Source organism: Alligator mississippiensis, chromosome 4, assembly GCF_030867095.1.
Source record: "Alligator mississippiensis isolate rAllMis1 chromosome 4, rAllMis1, whole genome shotgun sequence".
Taxonomy (NCBI): Eukaryota; Metazoa; Chordata; order Crocodylia; family Alligatoridae; genus Alligator; species Alligator mississippiensis.
In genome coordinates, this window is record NC_081827.1 from 186,691,822 (window position 1) to 186,709,092 (window position 17,271).

At 43.6% G+C, this 17,271-nt stretch overlaps 1 protein-coding gene across 7 annotated transcripts in view; it reads left to right on the forward strand.

Annotated features, from left to right (window-relative positions):
- The window catches only part of MLPH (melanophilin), an 84,694-nt gene that overhangs the window by 58,087 nt on the left and 9,336 nt on the right, over positions 1–17,271 (forward strand). For 5 of the 7 annotated variants that reach the window (XM_019492212.2, XM_019492211.2, XM_019492210.2 and 2 more), the window contains 5 exons: positions 707–892; positions 9,070–9,264; positions 13,930–14,085; positions 14,368–14,460; positions 15,842–15,931. In XM_019492212.2, the coding sequence (XP_019347757.1) occupies positions 707–892; positions 9,070–9,264; positions 13,930–14,085; positions 14,368–14,460; positions 15,842–15,931 (720 nt within the window). The remainder of the gene's footprint in view (positions 1–706; positions 893–9,069; positions 9,265–13,929; positions 14,086–14,367; positions 14,461–15,841; positions 15,932–17,271) is intronic. The other 2 variants (XM_006274380.4, XM_019492215.2) reach the window with 1 other exon arrangement.

Genomic DNA, 17,271 nt, shown 5'->3' on the forward strand with positions numbered 1-17,271 from the left:
AGTTTTAAATGAGACTTATCTCTTCATAGCATTGCTTATTAGTAGACCCGTGTCATGGTAGCTTGCATATCTCATGCTCTCCTCTTCTGTTGACCAATCTGCCAAGCTCCCACAATTAACCATGATCTCGCCTCTTGGAGAGAGGAGGCAGTGCATCATGTTCATTCTGTATCCAGTGACCACCTTCTCTGACAGCACTGGCAAATCATAATAGTATTTTCAGCCATAATATTTCATTTGTGATGAAAAATCATACATTTTTATGGAAAATAACACTTGTGAGAGGCATGGTTTTTTTGATTTTTTTTTTTTTTTTTTTTATTGGATCAGCTATATATTTAAGAGAAGTTTGGCAAGCTTTTGGACACAAAACACCCTTCTTCAGATCAGATATCACCTCCCCCCCCCCCCCTTAAAAAAGGCCCTTGCTTCCTGTACATTTCCTAGACCATCACATCTATAACAACACTACAACCCTATAACTTTTTTTTGTTTGAAAAATTGAGTTTAATAGATATCCCAATTTTCTACCAAAATTTATAAGGATATACAAAGTAATTTGCTTGTTCAGTAACAGAATCTTTTTTTTCCTTATCATTTTAATAGTTTTGGAATAAATATCTGTCATAGTAAACTAAAAATCCCATCAGCATGTAAATTACATGAACTCCAACAGACTGAGAATTACTTGTTCTCATTCTTCCAGTCTCCAGGCCAGGAGCCCCCTAATGATCCTGATGTGGAAGAAGAGGAATTGAAAAAGAAGCTGGAAGAGTTGGCCAGCAACATCAGTGACAAAGGCATTTCTTCGGAGGAAGAGGAGGGGAAGGAGGAAGCAGCAAAACCAGAAATGAGTTCTTCCAGTGATGACTTGCCCAGTGAGGCTCAGCAGGTAGCATGCCTCCTACCATCTTAAACTCAGTGCAATGTCGTTCTCTTTGTTCCCATTTAATTTATATTCCTGCCCCTTCTGCTCTTAACATCTCCATAACTGCAGCATTGTAAATCAAGCTGTTGACTTTTTGCTACACCTCAGCTTGACAGGACAAAATCATTGCCTGATCAATGTGAATAGGCAGTGGGGGGACAGAGAAGACAGCAGGGGAGTGACAAATAAAAGTATCAGTAAATTGGCACTTAACTGTTTCCATTCTGAGACCCAGCTCTTCCCTCTCCCATTTGGTAAAAGAAATGCAAGGGAGTCCCAAATATATTGTTCCTAACCCCCAAATGGAGAATCCTTGACTTAAGTGTTTCATTAACCAATACATGGATCTTTCAGGAGCTTGCACTTCACACAAAGCATCCTTATAACTATAGCTAGAAATGTTCTAGTCCTGCTGAAATACCCTGACTACCTTGTGGTGGGTGGTGGTTGGGAGAGGGAGGAAGAACTGACCTGACGTGGTATTATTTCTTCTCCCATCACAACTCTTTGGAGATCTCTGCAGATCTGCCCTGATTCCTGGAAACCCTGATGGCTTTCCCTGTGTAACGTAATGCCACTTAAGTCTGTGCCTACTCTGCACAGGCTTGCCAGCATGGGCTGGGCACCAGAAAGGATGTTATAAAAGCTAGGGCAGGTTAAGAGGTCTAAACAGATAATACCTGTGTGGTGTTCTAAGTGCAGAGCATTAAGCCAAGTGAGGGGCAGAGATGGCATTAGAACTGGCCTGTGCTAATTTACACTCTAAGTGAATGGTTGGAGGATGAGTGACCATCTAGTTTGGCTTCATTGATGTGTCCATTGCTAGCAATGAAAGCCATGGAGTTCCAGACATGGGATCACACACTCTAAATTAGGGTATTAACAGGGTTTTCAAGGATAAATCCAGGCCCTCCCCTTATGACAGAGGTACCACCAGTTTCACAGCTTCTCCAAAGATAGTAGGTAGGGAACTGATGATAAGGCAAGGTCCTCTTATCCCAGGGGTGGGCAAAATGCAGCCTGGGGGCCAGATGCGGCCCACCAGGTCATTCTATCTGGCCTGCGGGGCCCCTAAAAAATTTGGAAAACTAATATTAAAACCCTGGGCTGCCTGTCATGTGGCCCTCAATTGTGTTGTTGAAATTCAGTAAGCGGCTCTCTGCCCAAAATAATTACCTGCCCCTGTCTTATCCTCTTCTCCTGCAGAGGCTGTATGGAAACCCAAACAGACTACTCCAGTTACTGGCTTGTAGTGTCCAGCACATGTTATAGGGTCAGATCTCTGCTGACCTTATACATCTCTGGAACAAGGACCTTATAATTGACAAATCTTTAGACCATCATTTTCCATCAAGCATTCAGTAGTTGTTGTTAAGTGCTGAAATATGGACCATATGCAAAACTCGCTTTGCTAGAAGAGGCCTAGGATATGTTTTTTTTCTGTAATAGTCTTGCTAGTCATCTACCACAGCTGCTCCATTCAGCATTGGAGCTGAGGCGCTGCAGAGACATCCACTAAATTCTACCCACTTGAGATAGATAGAGATCTCCAAGTGTGGCCTTCTGGCAGAGAACCGTTTTCATAGCTATTCTTCTGAAGCTGAAGAGCATAGGCAAACAAAGGCATTCTGTACTGTTAATACACTGGACCCCCTCCTCCCAGGCCCTTGTTGAAGTGATGACCTCATCCCTGAATTCTGCGAATCAATAGATCTGTGTTGACAGCTTTGGTGACAAGGAGCTGATGACAAATCATGAAGGGTGGGAAGCAATTCAAATACTAATTAAAGGAAGAGAGATCTTGTGCCTCTTGTGTTGTGCAGGCTTTGCAGTAGCTGCTCTTCCCTTAATGGAACACCTCAATAAGCATGAGGCGGAAAGGTCAGCATTCCTTTGGGTTTTTAATGGCTCCTTTGTCCTTCTCTTCCTTTTGTTGCTGTTGTTGTGTGCTCTGACATGTCCACTTCTAAAGAACAGCTTCCATATCAAAGCAATGAGTCCTTGAACCATGTTGCACATCTCTCCTTATGCAAAACTACTTTCCCCTGAGAGACTGCAGAAGCTTTTATTTTTCCAGGAGGCCTTTTTTATTCTATTTTGTTCTTCTGAATCCTGAAGAAAAAAAAAAGAAACTCAGCTGCCCTTATACAGATGACTCAAAATGTGCTGGCCAGTTGCTGTGTGTGAAGGGACTGTGTGCATTGGTTGGGTTTGTATGTATTGGGAGGTAGGTCTCTGTGCAGAACTGAAGTTAAAATCTAGGGATAGCACCACTCCAGGCACCACTTTGGTAAAGCTACCTTATGTGCTGTATACAATCCTCCAGCAACATTGCACAAACCCCAAAAAGCTGCTTAATAGAGGCGCATACTCAGTCTGTGCCAAAACAGATTGGTGCAGGAGAAATGGGAAGAAGACAGAGATAAAGTTGTGCCTTCCTCATTTTGGTGTATTGGCATGGGACTTGGCCCATAAGTTTGAATTAGAGCTACTTAGGATCAACCCTAACATATGCCAACTAGCTATGGTCTTATCACACCTATCAGCAGTCATAAATGGACAGACAGAGGTTCATCTGAGCCCCAGTACCCTCCTTATGCCAGAGGGGGAAAGCAGCTGGTATAGCTAACTGAGGGTTCATCTTTGCAAAGGAATTCGTCACAGGCCAGGGAAAGCCAGATTCTAGTGACAAAGTGACTGGAGCAAAACGTAATCTGGACCATGGAGTAGAATTTGGCATTATACTACTTAGAAGTATCCTGCTATATCTTGCAGGACTGAGTTAGAAACTAATTCTGTGACTTTACATAAACACTGTCAAGTTTGTCTGTACTTAAGCAGTAATTGATGCTAGCTGATGTAGGACATGGAGTAGTAAGACCCAACCTTTATGGCAGGCAATGCCACAAATTAACTCTGCATGCTCCCCAAATACCACTGCCCTCCGCCCCCCCCCCGCCCAGTCTGCTGCTTTGCTTTCTGTTGCCTGCCCACCTTGCCACTGTTTTCCTTGTCCTTTCTCTGATCTGCCACACGTCACACAGAGGCTGCCCATGCCACTTATGGCACACATGCCACAAGTTGACTGCCCCTGACCTAGTTCTCACTCTTTACAGTCTTTCTTATTCTTCTAACATTTATTATAAATATTTGTAAAAATGCATTTTTGTTGGAAAATTTTATTTCCCTTTAAAAGAAATCTGATCCTAAGGTGCAGCACTTGAACCTGTATTTGAAGCATATCCACAGAGCCGGCCTGTCCTATCCTGGGGAACCTGCAGCCGCAGGGGGCCCCGCAGCCAAGGAGCCATGCCCCGCTCGCCCCCCACCACCTGTGCTATGTTTAAAGGGCTCGATGCTGGCAGGGAGGCCCTTCCCCGCTGAGCGAGGGAGAAGTTCCCAGCCCCACTCCCGCCCCGGCCCTGGGGAGGGAACCCAGGTGTCCCCAGCACATGCTGCCCCCACCTCACGCAGTCCACGTGCACACAACCCAGCCCCAACTATTTTATTTCAGTAAGTTTATACAGCAATCCCTGCTGCATTACTGGGGCAGTCATCCAGGGCACCCCCACCCCCACGCTTTGAATGGAAAACCCAAAATGATTGTTATCGTTTTTATGTTTAGTGATCTATTATTGGGGGAAGAGGAAAGTGAAACTGCAATTTTGATTTTTCGATAGATTGGGGGCCCCAAAACTATATCTTACAGGGGGCCCCAAAAATTGTGGGCTGGCCCTGCATGCCCAAATGCATCTGGATCAAATTTTGGTTTGACCCATGACAAAGACAGAGGCTATTTTCAAATTTGCATTCAGAACTAGGATTGGATTTCCAGGGGCTCTGGGGTTTTAATTCAAAGCCATTTGTAGTCAGGAAGACTGTTATCTGAGGGAATCACTGTAATAAAGATAGACTCCTATTTCTCTGCAAAATAACCAGGAAGATACAGATCTCTCTGAATCATAGGTACACCATAAAATAATAAAAATATCATATGGGCTAAATTAACTACATCTTTGTTGAATGACATACCAGGAAATGTGCCTGTCCAGTGTGTGACCTTATAAACACAATTGTCTGTCTCTGCCTGTGATTTTTTTTTTTATCACCCCAATCACCTCGGTATCTAGGGAATTATCAGTAGAGAGTAGGATGATGAGTTCTTATTACTATTTTTAAATGTGCTTAGTGCTCATCAAACTAAAGGGCTAACCCAGGCACAGCACAAGGAGGCACTGTACAAACTTTATTGTACCACTCTTTCATCCAAAGTTTTGGCAGTACTGAAAGAAAATGCCTTTATCTATCTACATAGAACCTCAACAATATTTATATCTATGATCAGACCCATTGTAGTGTAAAGCAATATGTTGCAATTAGACTTAAAGTGCAGACTCAGTGCAGCATTAGACCTGGCTATTTAGTAAGACAGCAGCATCCTGAGATGCAGCCAGTGTAACATATGGAAAAAGGCAAGAAAGAATATTTTTTCTGTAACTTATCAGTGCTACCTACCAAGAACAGCTGTAGTCTAATGAGTCAGTGGTGTGCAACATCAGAGAACACAGTTGGCTGGCAAGACTAGAGGAAGGAGTACAGCCACAGGACCCCATCCCAGACATACCTGCTACTCGCTTTCCTGGGACACCTGTTGAGAAGCAGATGTCTTGAATGGAAAATAGAGACAAAATAAGCAAATATCCTGGTGCAATGTCTAGCACACTAACATGTTACTTGTAGGATGGCAGCAAAAAGGACCACAGCAGTGGCACACTTGCCCACTTTCATGGGACTACGAAAGGCTTCTTCCTTTGTTCAAGCTGCAAGAAGCAGTAAAGCACTGAGCTTCTAAAGATGGGTCTGAGACTTTGTCATTAGGAGTTTCTCCCTAGTGAGGATGACTTTAAAATCCATTAGAGGTTCATGGGAATGTAAGTTAGTGGATACATTGATCAGTTATGGACCATGTCCCCTCTTTTGGTTAGCTCCACCTACTTTTGGTGACTGCTGAGATGTTCTGTAGATAAGGGAGGTTTAGTGCATTTTGTGTATTCACTTTCTACCACCTGCATGGGGTCTCTGAATAGTGTCTGTCCTTCCCATGGGGAAACACAACTCAAGTAGAGAAAACAGATCAGGCAAATTCTTTACAACCACCTTAATGGGAATACAGGAATGATGGGCAAGGTCATTCCAGTTGCCAGGGATACCTCTCATCCTAAAGAACAAGTACAACCTATATCTCCACCACTAGGGTGAAATACAGTAGTTATGTAGTGCTATACTTTGGAGAACAGGGAATGTAATGCCAGCTGGGTCTACAGAGTGACTGATGTGGGAGTGGGTTGTAACCACCTGTCTCAGAAGACAGCGTATTTCCATTCTTTTTCTTTTTTTAAAAAAGGTGCTATAGAACCCAGGATGGTTGGGACTTCTGACTTATGCTTCCTCTCAGTCACAGCTGGCAGGTTCTGCTCTCTCTCCCCAGAGTGACATTTGCCCTGAGATCTCTAGCCTAATCTTGAGTTTCATATCAACTTAGAGATGAGCACACCACTCACTAAGACCACTTCCTTCAGCACACTGGGAAATATTTAGGACCAGCCATCTAGGCACTGTTCTACCATAAGCACTCCATGCTAGGAGAGGGGCACTGCCCCTCTAATTGTTCTCTTTAGTGAGGGGAAGAGTTTAGAGGTAGAATCATAGAGAATTAGGGTTGGAAGGTACCCCAGGAGGTCATCTAGGCCAACCCCCTGCTCTCAAAGCAGGATCATCCCAGCCAAAGCTTTGTCTAGCCGGGTCTTGAAAACCTCCAAGGGTGAAAATTGCACCATCTCTCTGGGCAACCTGTTCCAGTGTTTTACTACCCTCCTAGTGAGAAAATTCTTCCTAATATCTAACCTACACTTACCTTGCTACAACTTGAGACCATTTGTCCTTGTTCTGTCATCTGCCACCACTGAGAACAGTCAAGCTCACTGAACAAAACCAACCCTAGGACCAACTCCCGGGGCACTCTACTTGATACCAGCTGCCAACTACACATCAAGCCATCGGTTACTACTCTCTGAGCCTGATGCTCCAGCCAGTTTTCTATCCACCTTACAGTCCATCCATCCAGCCCATACTTCCTTAGCTGGCCTGGGAGAACGTTGTGGGAGACTATCAAAAGCTTTGCTAAAATCAGGATATACCACATCCACTGGTCTCCCCACATCCATAGTGCCAGTCATCTCATCATATAAGGCAATCAGGTTGGTCAGGCATGACTTGCCCCTGACTGTTCCTAATCACCTTTTTCTCCAAGTGGTTAGAAATGGATTCCTTGAGGATCTGCTCCATGATTTTTCTAGGGACTGAGGTGAAGCTGACTGGTCTGTAGTTCCCTGGGTCCTCCTTTTTCCCTTTCTTAAATATGGGTACTATGTTTGCCCTTTTCCAATCATCCAGGACCTCTCAATTGCCATGAGTTTTCAAATACAATGGCCAGTGGCTCTGCAGTCACATCAGTCAAGCCCCTCAGCACCCTCAGGTCCATCCCATCCAGCCCCATGGACTTGTACACGTCCAGCTTTTCTAAATAGTCCCTAACCTGTTTTTTTACCACTGAGGGCTGCTGACCTCCTCCCCAAACTATGTTGCCCAGTGCAATAGTATGGGAGTTGACCTTTCCTGTGAAGACTGAGGCGAAAAAGGCATTGAGCACTTCAACCTTTTCGGCATCCTCTGTCACATGGTTGCCTCCCCCATTCAGTAAAGGACCCACACTTTCCCTGATCCTCCTCTTGCTACTGACATACCTGTAGAAACCCTTCTTGTTTCCCTTCAGATCCCTCACTAGCTGCAACTTCAGTTGTGCGTTGGCCTTCCTGACTTCATCCCTGCATGCAGGTGTTCAGCTCTTATTAGGGTTGTAAATGAGTCAGCTGAGAAGTTTCTAGCCTTCAAAGTTCAGAGGTGTCCTGTTCTTGTATTTTGTACAAGATGCACGACAGTACATCCTTTAAGAATGTGCATTGCATTGTTTGGAACCCAGTTACTCATCAGTTTTTTTTCTGTTGAGTGAATTCTAAGAACATCGTTCATACAGGCAGCCTTCTCTATACCTATAACATATGGGATTCCACGTATGCTTCATCTTGCTTTTACCATAGGTTTAAAACATCTTACAGTTACTGTGTGCGTTGTCCTAAGTGTTAAAACTGCATCCCTTGTGTAAGGGGAGGATGAAAGGAAAGAAATGTCAATTCTGTTAATCATTTTTAATAACTACAGCTCTGTGAAACTCAACCAGAAAAAAAAGTTTGGAAAATCACAGTTTTTTTGCTAACAAACTTATAACCACATACATATCTCATTGGGATTGGAATGCATAGAAATTTTCTCTTTCAGTTCCCCGAACTTCACTCTTCTCATTGCCACTTTACCTCCAGTTACTTCCTTGAGCCGAATTCTTTCTTGTGGTATCCACGTAACCAAGCAGAAATTAGATGCAAGGGAACAGTAAGGAAGTATGATACGATGACCTAACAAAAGGAAAGAAGACAAAAAAAAATAGAAAGTTCATACAATAAAATTCAACACTTAGAACACTTGTAACACTCAGCAGCTGAGATCTGAAGTCTCCGTTTGCTTGGGCACAAGCACATAGTAAGAGTGAGTCCCTAGAAATTAAGGTTTCCATGATGCCACCACAAACTGAATGCAGATATCCAGAATCCATGTCCTGGAGCCATCAAACTCCTTTTTCTATACCACCCAAGTTACAGTAATAACTTGTTTAAAAGTCCTTTTATGCTGATTTGAGTGATCCCAGCCACGGGGTCTTGTGAGGACCTAAACAGACCTCTCCTGTAGACTGTAGTTATGTACAGGCTAATAGGAGCTCTTCAGTTGCATTTTGAGATGGTGTCTTTGTCACAGCCATATTCAACAAGTATCATCTAAGATCAAAGGACTACTTTAGCAGTGCTTCTATCTCAGGTTGAGAGCTCTCCAGGAACCATGAGAACCCTTTAATTAAAGCCCCCTAAGTTTCTCTCAGCTTCTTATGGCCTGCTGTCCCTCTCCCCCATTTCTGCTATTTTCTGTGCATGTATAAAAATAACTTATTCTCTGGCTGTATGTGGCATTCACAGAGGTCATCGGCTAAGGTTTTGTGCGACATCACAGCCAAGGTGTTGAGAGCCATAAATGCCACAGAGAAAGCTGTGCACGAATCGTTGAGTGGAGACGACCAGTGTGATGTTGCCTCCCCCTTCCTCAGAGGGCAGCCTTCCGGTCTGAAAGATGGGAAAGAGGCAACTGAAGCCTATCAAAAACTTGAAGAAAATGTAAGACTCTGAAGTAATAGCTGGAGTTACCAGGCTGTTAATAAGGAGGGCAGGAGCTTCATGTGTGGGAATCACAAAATATCGGGGAACTATAAAGCTCATTGCTGTGAATGTCAAAGTTGAAAGGGAGACTTTAAACCATGGATTGTGTCCTTAGGTGCTTGAGAATTAGGAGATGCAGGACTGGAATGGGAAATTGCTCCCAGCCTGCCCCAGCCACGCAGTGAAAAATGGGAGGGAGCTCACAAGTTGGAGGTGAGGAAAGGGCTCTAAATAAAGGGGAGTGTTGCCTGATTTCAGCTCAGAGGCCAAGTCGTCACTACAGAGTTCTGCTGACTTCATCCCAGTACTCACTGTAAAGTTCTCTGAATGCGGTGGGCTAGTGGAGGAGGAAAAAGTTGGGTTTGTTTTATAACTAGGAGTGGAATGACTAGTACATTGATCATATGTAGGAGGTATGGAGTGGGAAGTGTGGTATGATCCCATGAGTAGGTGAGTGCATGTAGTTCTTGGAAATTCATATTTTAACTACAAGGTAGCATCTTACATGCAGCTTTTTGTAATAAGTATGTCAGTGATTACTGAAATGGGACTCCTGCACTGGAAATGGCCATTCCAAATCTCTGAGTCCCTTCTTTTGACCTCTGTAAATGTTCAGGGGCAGCACTATGTCTGAGTGTTTGGGGACTGCCTTTAACAAAGTTCTGTATTTAGAAATATATCTTCTAGCAAACTGTGCGTCTAATCAGTTGTCCAAGATAATTTGGCAGACACATGCAGCTACAAAGGGCTAAAGTTTCTCAGAAATTCCACAGTCCTTCTGGTTTTTAATCAAAAATCACATCTGAGTGAAAGCAGGACCCTCTGTATCAGTCACAAGATAGCCCTCCCTCCTTGAGGAGAGGAGATCCAAGTGATGGAGAAGTGAATTTTAAATACTGGTTTTGCTTTTTAAAACCATGCAGAGCCCATTCTGGCTCAATAAGACTGTCAAGGAGCAATAGGAGTAAAGTGGTGGCTAGAAGACAGTACTGGGAAGCACTCTGGAGGTCCTATCCTGATAGCTCTCTGTGGTTTTGACTAAGACTCTTCTCTCATGCCTGTATCACTGGAATGTCATGAGACTGGATTGGGGCTTGTAAAGTGTTTAGGCTGGGATTTTTCAGGTGTCAGTCAGCAATTTGTGATTCTCAGGGCCCTGCTACATGTTCAAATTAAAGCTAGATAGAAATGAGCTATAGAGTTGTTACACCTTTTCAAGTACTAACTTTATAGCTGGTTGCCTCTTTTTATAGTTGAATAATCATTTCTTATCGTATGATAATTAGTTTGCACATGTGACTACTCTAAATTTATTGTGCAATTAACCAGTAAATTGTATAATATATGTAACATGTAGCAGGGGTCTCAATGAATCATTAGTCAAAATAATTGTAACAACTGAATAATTGTACTTAGTTACAAAAGAACAGTGTTCTGATTTTTCAGTGAGCCATGGGGCACATGGAACATTATTGCTCCCTGCATTAAGACTTGCATTGATTTTTTTTTTTTTACTGTGCTCACAAATGCTCAAAGTGCCCTCATGTATGTGTGAATTTCATGAGGCCCTTTCTTGACATCTAATTTCAGACATCGCAGTGAGCAAGGACCACAAACCAGTGAGGTTTGGTTAAAACAAAAAACTGTTCATGGTGCCAAGATCATGTGAATATTTAGCGCAAATATAGGAACTTCAGCCTTGGAGCTCTTCCTTTTTTTTTTTTTTTTTTTAATACAAATTTGTGTAACATCTTATACCATAAAACATCTTGGTTGATTCACATTTTGTGAGTACCAAAGTAGACACAACCCCTACAGTCAGATGCAGGATGGGAGGATTTATGAATATGAATTCAGAATTCAGTATTCACTTGAACCGTGCTCTTTGGAAACCTGATGGAAAACCAGATGAGATCACCAGAAATGGTCCTATTAACTCCAGTAAACTTGGATCAAGCCCTGTTTTATCATTCTTGACAAAACAGTCATTTAATAGCATATTCAATTAAAAGGGATGCAATTAGTGTCCTGTTCTTTCCTAGCAGGAGTTTAGGCAACTGCTGCCAAAGTCTCAATTGAAGTGCGAGGTTGAGTAGCATGTTTTGTGAAATCATGTTAGTTATGTCTTCACTACAGACATGGCCCCATCCAGCAAGGGGAAAGTACCCCCATTGCAAAACTCTTCTGGCACCAGACTCATGTAACTGCATCCCAAGTGATCCTGTACTAACAAATCCATGTATCACACCCTGACTTCATTTATAGGTGTTCTTTCTTTGTCTCTCTCTCTTGCCTATGGTACTGCTGCTGTTGTTGCAGCTCTACTGCAGACAAGAGAGCATAATACTTTGTGTAAATAATTTCCAAGTGGAATTGCTCCTCACTAATGCACTGAGTTCTGAAGGCAAAAGCAAACAGCATTTGGCAGCAAGAACTCTAAATGAGAAAGTCATTAAGGAATTCAGTTCACAAATGACAAAGTGATTCATACCCAAATGACTTCTCTGCCTCTCTGTTTCTTTCCTGTCCACTGAACATAAAAATTGCATTTGAGATCCATTTACCTAGAGGATGTGTTTTACTTCCTCCCACTCAAAATGTTGTCAGCTTCTAACCAACCAGAAGCATGGGAGAATTGTGGATTGTCTGTCTGTTCAAATCTTGTAGAAGCACAGAAGAAATGGAGTGTGCAAATATGGGGTTCAAATGCAGTACAGAAGAATGAAGGATTTACATAAAGTTCAGGCCAGGTGAAACTGTGGGATAGGTTTGAACTAACAATGCCCCTGGTAACTATTGGTTAAAAAGGGTAGTGATATTTTTTTAACACTTTTTATCTAGAAAGTGGCATTTCCAGGTATCTTCAATTAAACTTGTCACATATCCCTGGTACAGACATTCACCTGCCCCCCAAGATATTAAGTTTTGGTCCCACCACACTGCGCCTGTCTGCTCTTTACTTCCTCTGGTGTGAGTAGTTTGCAGCCCTGTCATTCTTTTCTCTCTGTGTGCCACAGGCCTATTTGTTGCATTTTGTGAATGTGGGTCTAGGCCCACCACAAACATCTATAAACCCCCCTTAAAAAGAGAGGTTATTGAGAATGCAACAACTGATTGCTTGGGACAAATAAAGAGAACAGGAATGGGAGTGAGGGTTACAGGCTCAGAACAAGGGATCCAGAGGTGGACACTGAGCCGAGCACACCAGCCAGCACCCACTGCCCCCTGAATAAATTGAGGGAGCCTGTGGATGCTGACCAGTGAAACTCTGCTGGGAGATGTGAGTGGAGAAGTGACATTCTCCCGGGTTCCCTCTAGTTGCAGCCTCCTTCCTGGTCTTGTAGATGGCCAGGTTGGCCAGAGCCAGAAGGAGGTTGACAGGGGGTTCCAGGGCTTGGTGGGGCCACAGATGGGGGATGCATATCAAAAGGTGTGGGGAGAAGTGCAGTGAGGAGGAGACCTATGTGACACAGGATACTGGGCAAGATGGACCCACTGTCTGGCCCTCTAAATGGCAGTTCTTATGTTCTCTCAGGCATGCTCCCAAGACTCGGATGCTCAGTCCGAGATGTGGGATCTTGGAGCGCAACTGTTCTAAGACCTCAGGACTAGTGTTAACCCCAGACCAGACTGCTCTGTAGTTTAAGCATACCTTTTCCCAGCACTGCAAACTTGTGGACACTCCAGGTTTATGATGCAGCTCTTTGAAAATGCATGAAAGCTGAAACAAACAGACACCAAAACAAAGGAAGGATTCCACAAGTTGGTTTTTACTCTATTCTACAACATACATAGATGCTGACAAAACAATAAACAGCTCTTTGCATTTTCCTGCCTCAGTTTCCTCATATATTCTTTGGGCCTACATTGTGCTCCTCTAGGGAGTCCAGGGTTTTTCTGCACGTGACTTCTCTCCAAATTCTGGTATCACTCCCTGTGAAGTCACTTTCCTTCTTCCTTGGCTGGTCTATAAAGCCCCCTTGCTATAAAATTGTACTCCAAAGTGTATTAGCAGAACATAGGAGTGCTATGGAAGGGGACTCATGGATTAATGACACTTTGCCTCCCCAGCTGAAGTGCCTTCAGTCTAACACTGCTCATCACTCACAAATTCACACGTATCAGAGAGCAGGAGGATTGCGTAAATTGGTCTATACCCATCACATTCAAATTGGGCTTCCCATCTTATTCCAGGCATGCACAGCAGGCCGTGGCAGCTTTGCTTGTTCCTCAGGGTACCAGCCTCTTAGTCTTGATGTGTGATATGAAAGTCCTTGTTCAGGCATTGACATCACTAGATCAGAGCAAAGAGCTTTTGCCACTTAGTGCTTGCTCTCAAAAGCAGGCAAGCTGAGGAAATGGCCTAATGTCTTAGAGGCAAAAAAAATCCTGCAATAATCAACATGCGCTGACTGTTCAGCAAGACAGAAGTTTGAAATCAGGTAGTACTGATCTCCCCAGTAGTTGCGGAGGCCGTTTGTGGCTGCGACCATGGTAACCCGAGGACTGCCTACCTAGGCAAAAGAGAATAGCCTGCATCTACCTAGCAGGGGTTAGAGTGTGTAGACCATGTAACAGATGATGCCTGACTGTGAGGTTGAGTCCCACTGTGACTTTTTTCAGGTTTACATGACTGCTGGGAAGACATATGGGCTGGAGAAAATGCTGAAGGACATAGAGGAACGTGCCCGTCACAGTGGGACCACGGATTCTGAACTGTCTGAGCTGGAGGACAAAGTGGCGTCAGCAGCTGCGCAGGTGCAGCATGCAGAGAGCGAGGTAATAGCTCTTGCCTGGAGACACATCTCGTTGACTCAACAGAGATAGCAAACAGTCTTAAAATGGCGTTCTGTTGGGATCATGAAAAATAGCTGATCCACTGAGGCCGAGCTACTCAGTGCCTTGCCTTTGAATATTTCCTGGTTCCCAGTGACCTTAGTAAAAACACAAACCCTGAATGAGTGTTTCCTTTACATTGTCATGCTGCCCACCTGCTCACCTGTATGTGCATGCCTGTATACTTACTTGGGAAATTACATATGTTTTTTTTTTCTCTCTGAGGTGTCGGATATAGAGACTCGGATTGCAGCACTGAGTGCAGCTGGAATGACTGTTAAGCCAATGGAAAAAGCAAAGAAGAAGTCAAGTATGCCAGTGAGTTTCTGGTTGCAGAGGATGTATGGTATAAGGACCCAGCTTGCAGCTATACTTGTTCCGCTACGCTCCAGAGATGTTAAAGCCAGAGAGGACCCTTATGATCATTACCTCATCTGATCCTATAAGTAACCCTCCCCCACTAACTTTAACCCAAGTACTGTGGGCCAGAAAAGGCTATCTGGGAAGCATTTTGAAGCAGTCTTTTTCTCTTGTCTAGCACTTTGCCCATAAGACTCAAGCTTCTCCTTTCTTGAATCTAATTGCCAAGTTCCACAAAATGAAAATACCTAGTTGGTTGCTTGAGGCAGGTGAATTTTTCACTCCAGTAAAGAGCGTCTCCTCCCTGAATTGCAAAGAAGTGATTTGGTATCATTATTCCTGCTGAGGCACAGGAAGTTGAAGTGATTTTTGTCCCCTTCAAACAAGGATACAAATTTCCCCATACACTGTAGATCAAACAGTTACACTGGACAAGCACCACAGGTATTTGCAGAGTCCTGGGCTGCTCTTTTTTGTGAATGCCACCCTTTCCATATCTCTAAGGAATAGATTTACTGTTCTCTCTATTCCCTCTGTGTTTTCCTTCCGTATGAGAGAAATGTCAGCCAGCCTCTTCCATTTCCCCCCTTCATCTTATAAAGAAGATATTTATCTGACAATGTCTGTCGTTTCAGTATTCCAGCCATTTAAAATTGGGATACCTTGGCCACCTTCTGAGAATCAGTCCACACAGGGTGGTAGAAATCCATATTTTAAAAAGATATTGTAGGTTTTTGCTGTTGTTTGTATTACAATAATGCCTAGAGCCCTCACTTATGATCAAGGCTTCCCTGCGGTAGTTGCTGTATATATGCATAGAAAGAAATAGGTCCTGCCTTACAGACCTCATATAGTAGTTTAAATAGACAAGACAAATGGAGGGAGGCCAGATGGAGGTGTAGTGACTTGCCCAAGGTCAGCTAGATGGGCACTAGAAATCAACCCCTGGTTCCTGAGTCCTCCTTCAACGTGCTGTCTACTAGATCAGCTGCCTCACCACTCTGAGCCTTGACAAACTGCTTAAGAAACTCAGGAGTTTCCTTCATTGGAAGTTTGCAAGGAGAGGCTAGATAGGCATCTGTCTGGGATGGTTTAGAAACAGTGAATACTGCATCTATGCAGAGGTTTGGATTAGATGACTCTAGAGATCCCAGTCACCCCTATGATTCTAAGTCAGCATAAACTCACAGCTTGCTCAGAATCATCTTAGAGGTTGTACCAGCATGGAGCGCCAGTGCTGCAGATGTCCCAGATGCTCTAGTCAGCCTACAGGCATCAGAATCTATGTATTTTGCACTGAAGAAGTCATAGAAATCTTTATCATGTCTTCTGTCTCTAGGTGTTGACTCTTCATTCTCCCAGGCATGGAAATAGTCAAGAGGATCAAAATATGAACTCCCCATTTATAACATCACCAAATGATGTCAAAGTGAGTATTTGGGTAATCTGCTCTAGAAAGATATGGAAAGTCTTTATCCTCTTGGTTGCCTGTTTGAACATAATCTCAACTTTTGCTGACTGTGACCTCTGTTCTCTGATGAGTCTTCAGAGACCTGTGTGAAATGGATATAGGAATTTGACCCAATTCCTAGTGGGTACATGCCCATGTCACGTGTTCATTACCATCAATAATTGGCAGCTGTTGTTGGCAGTCTAGGCAGAAGGACCAGCAAGCCACTTACATTGTACATAGAGAAGGTCTGATTCAGCAGTCCATTCCCAGTTACTGAAAGATGTACCTAGGTGTGCTGCTAAATAGGGATCAATTTATGCAATTGTGGAATTAGGGACAAATTGATCCTGGCAATGTGGGCCAGAGAAATGTCAGTGAAAAGGAGTTGACACTATTGATAGATGATATCCCAGGCTACATCCATACTTTGGTCAGGAGGTGCAAGTGTATAGCATGTGCAGACATGCCCAACCTAGTTTTAATCTAACTAGTTGCAGTACCAATAGCAGGAGACCTGTGGCAACACAGATTTCAGCTACTATGTGAAACTCCAGGGTCCCTGGCAAGACTTATAGTCTTGCCTCGATATTCTTGATATGGTGGCTGCACTGCTATCAGTACCAGAGCTAACTAAATCAAAGCTAACACAGGTATGTCTTCATGTGCTGAAGTTGCATCTTCTGATGTACCCTTAAATGTGGATGTGCCATCAGATTCCCTAGGGCCGTGAGTTTGGTAACTTATATGAGTGCTAAGTTATTTTCGTTATGAATTTGCTCTAATGCATGCTGCCCTTTGGAGAATGCAGGCTTCTGTATGGTTCCCACCTTTCTAATTATCCATCTGGCTGTCAAAAACACCATCTACCACAGGTGAAGACAATACCAGCAGACAGTACCAACCGAGATACAACACTACAGCCTTACAGTTAGTCCAAAGAAGGATGAGAGAGTTGTCTTTCAAATGGGATTTTGCCTTGTAAAAGGATTAAACATTTTTTTTCTTTCACCTTCTGTTTTTATCATGAACTAGCCAATTGCCCATCAAGAATGACGGGGGAGGAGGGAGGCAGGGAACTGGGATGGAGTGCCACCACCTAACGCCCCATGCTAATGCTGCTGTGCCTCTTGCAGGGTGCGTGGTGGGAGAGCCAAGGTCAGCAGCACCAGTCCTTCGGTCTGGTCCTTGGCATGGCTTCGGAATCATGGCTCACGCTTGGAGCACTCTAATTGGCTGTTTACATCAGCCAATCAGAGTGCAAATAAAGCACTACAGACAGACTTAGTTTTTTATAATATTAGAATTGTGGGAGCAGG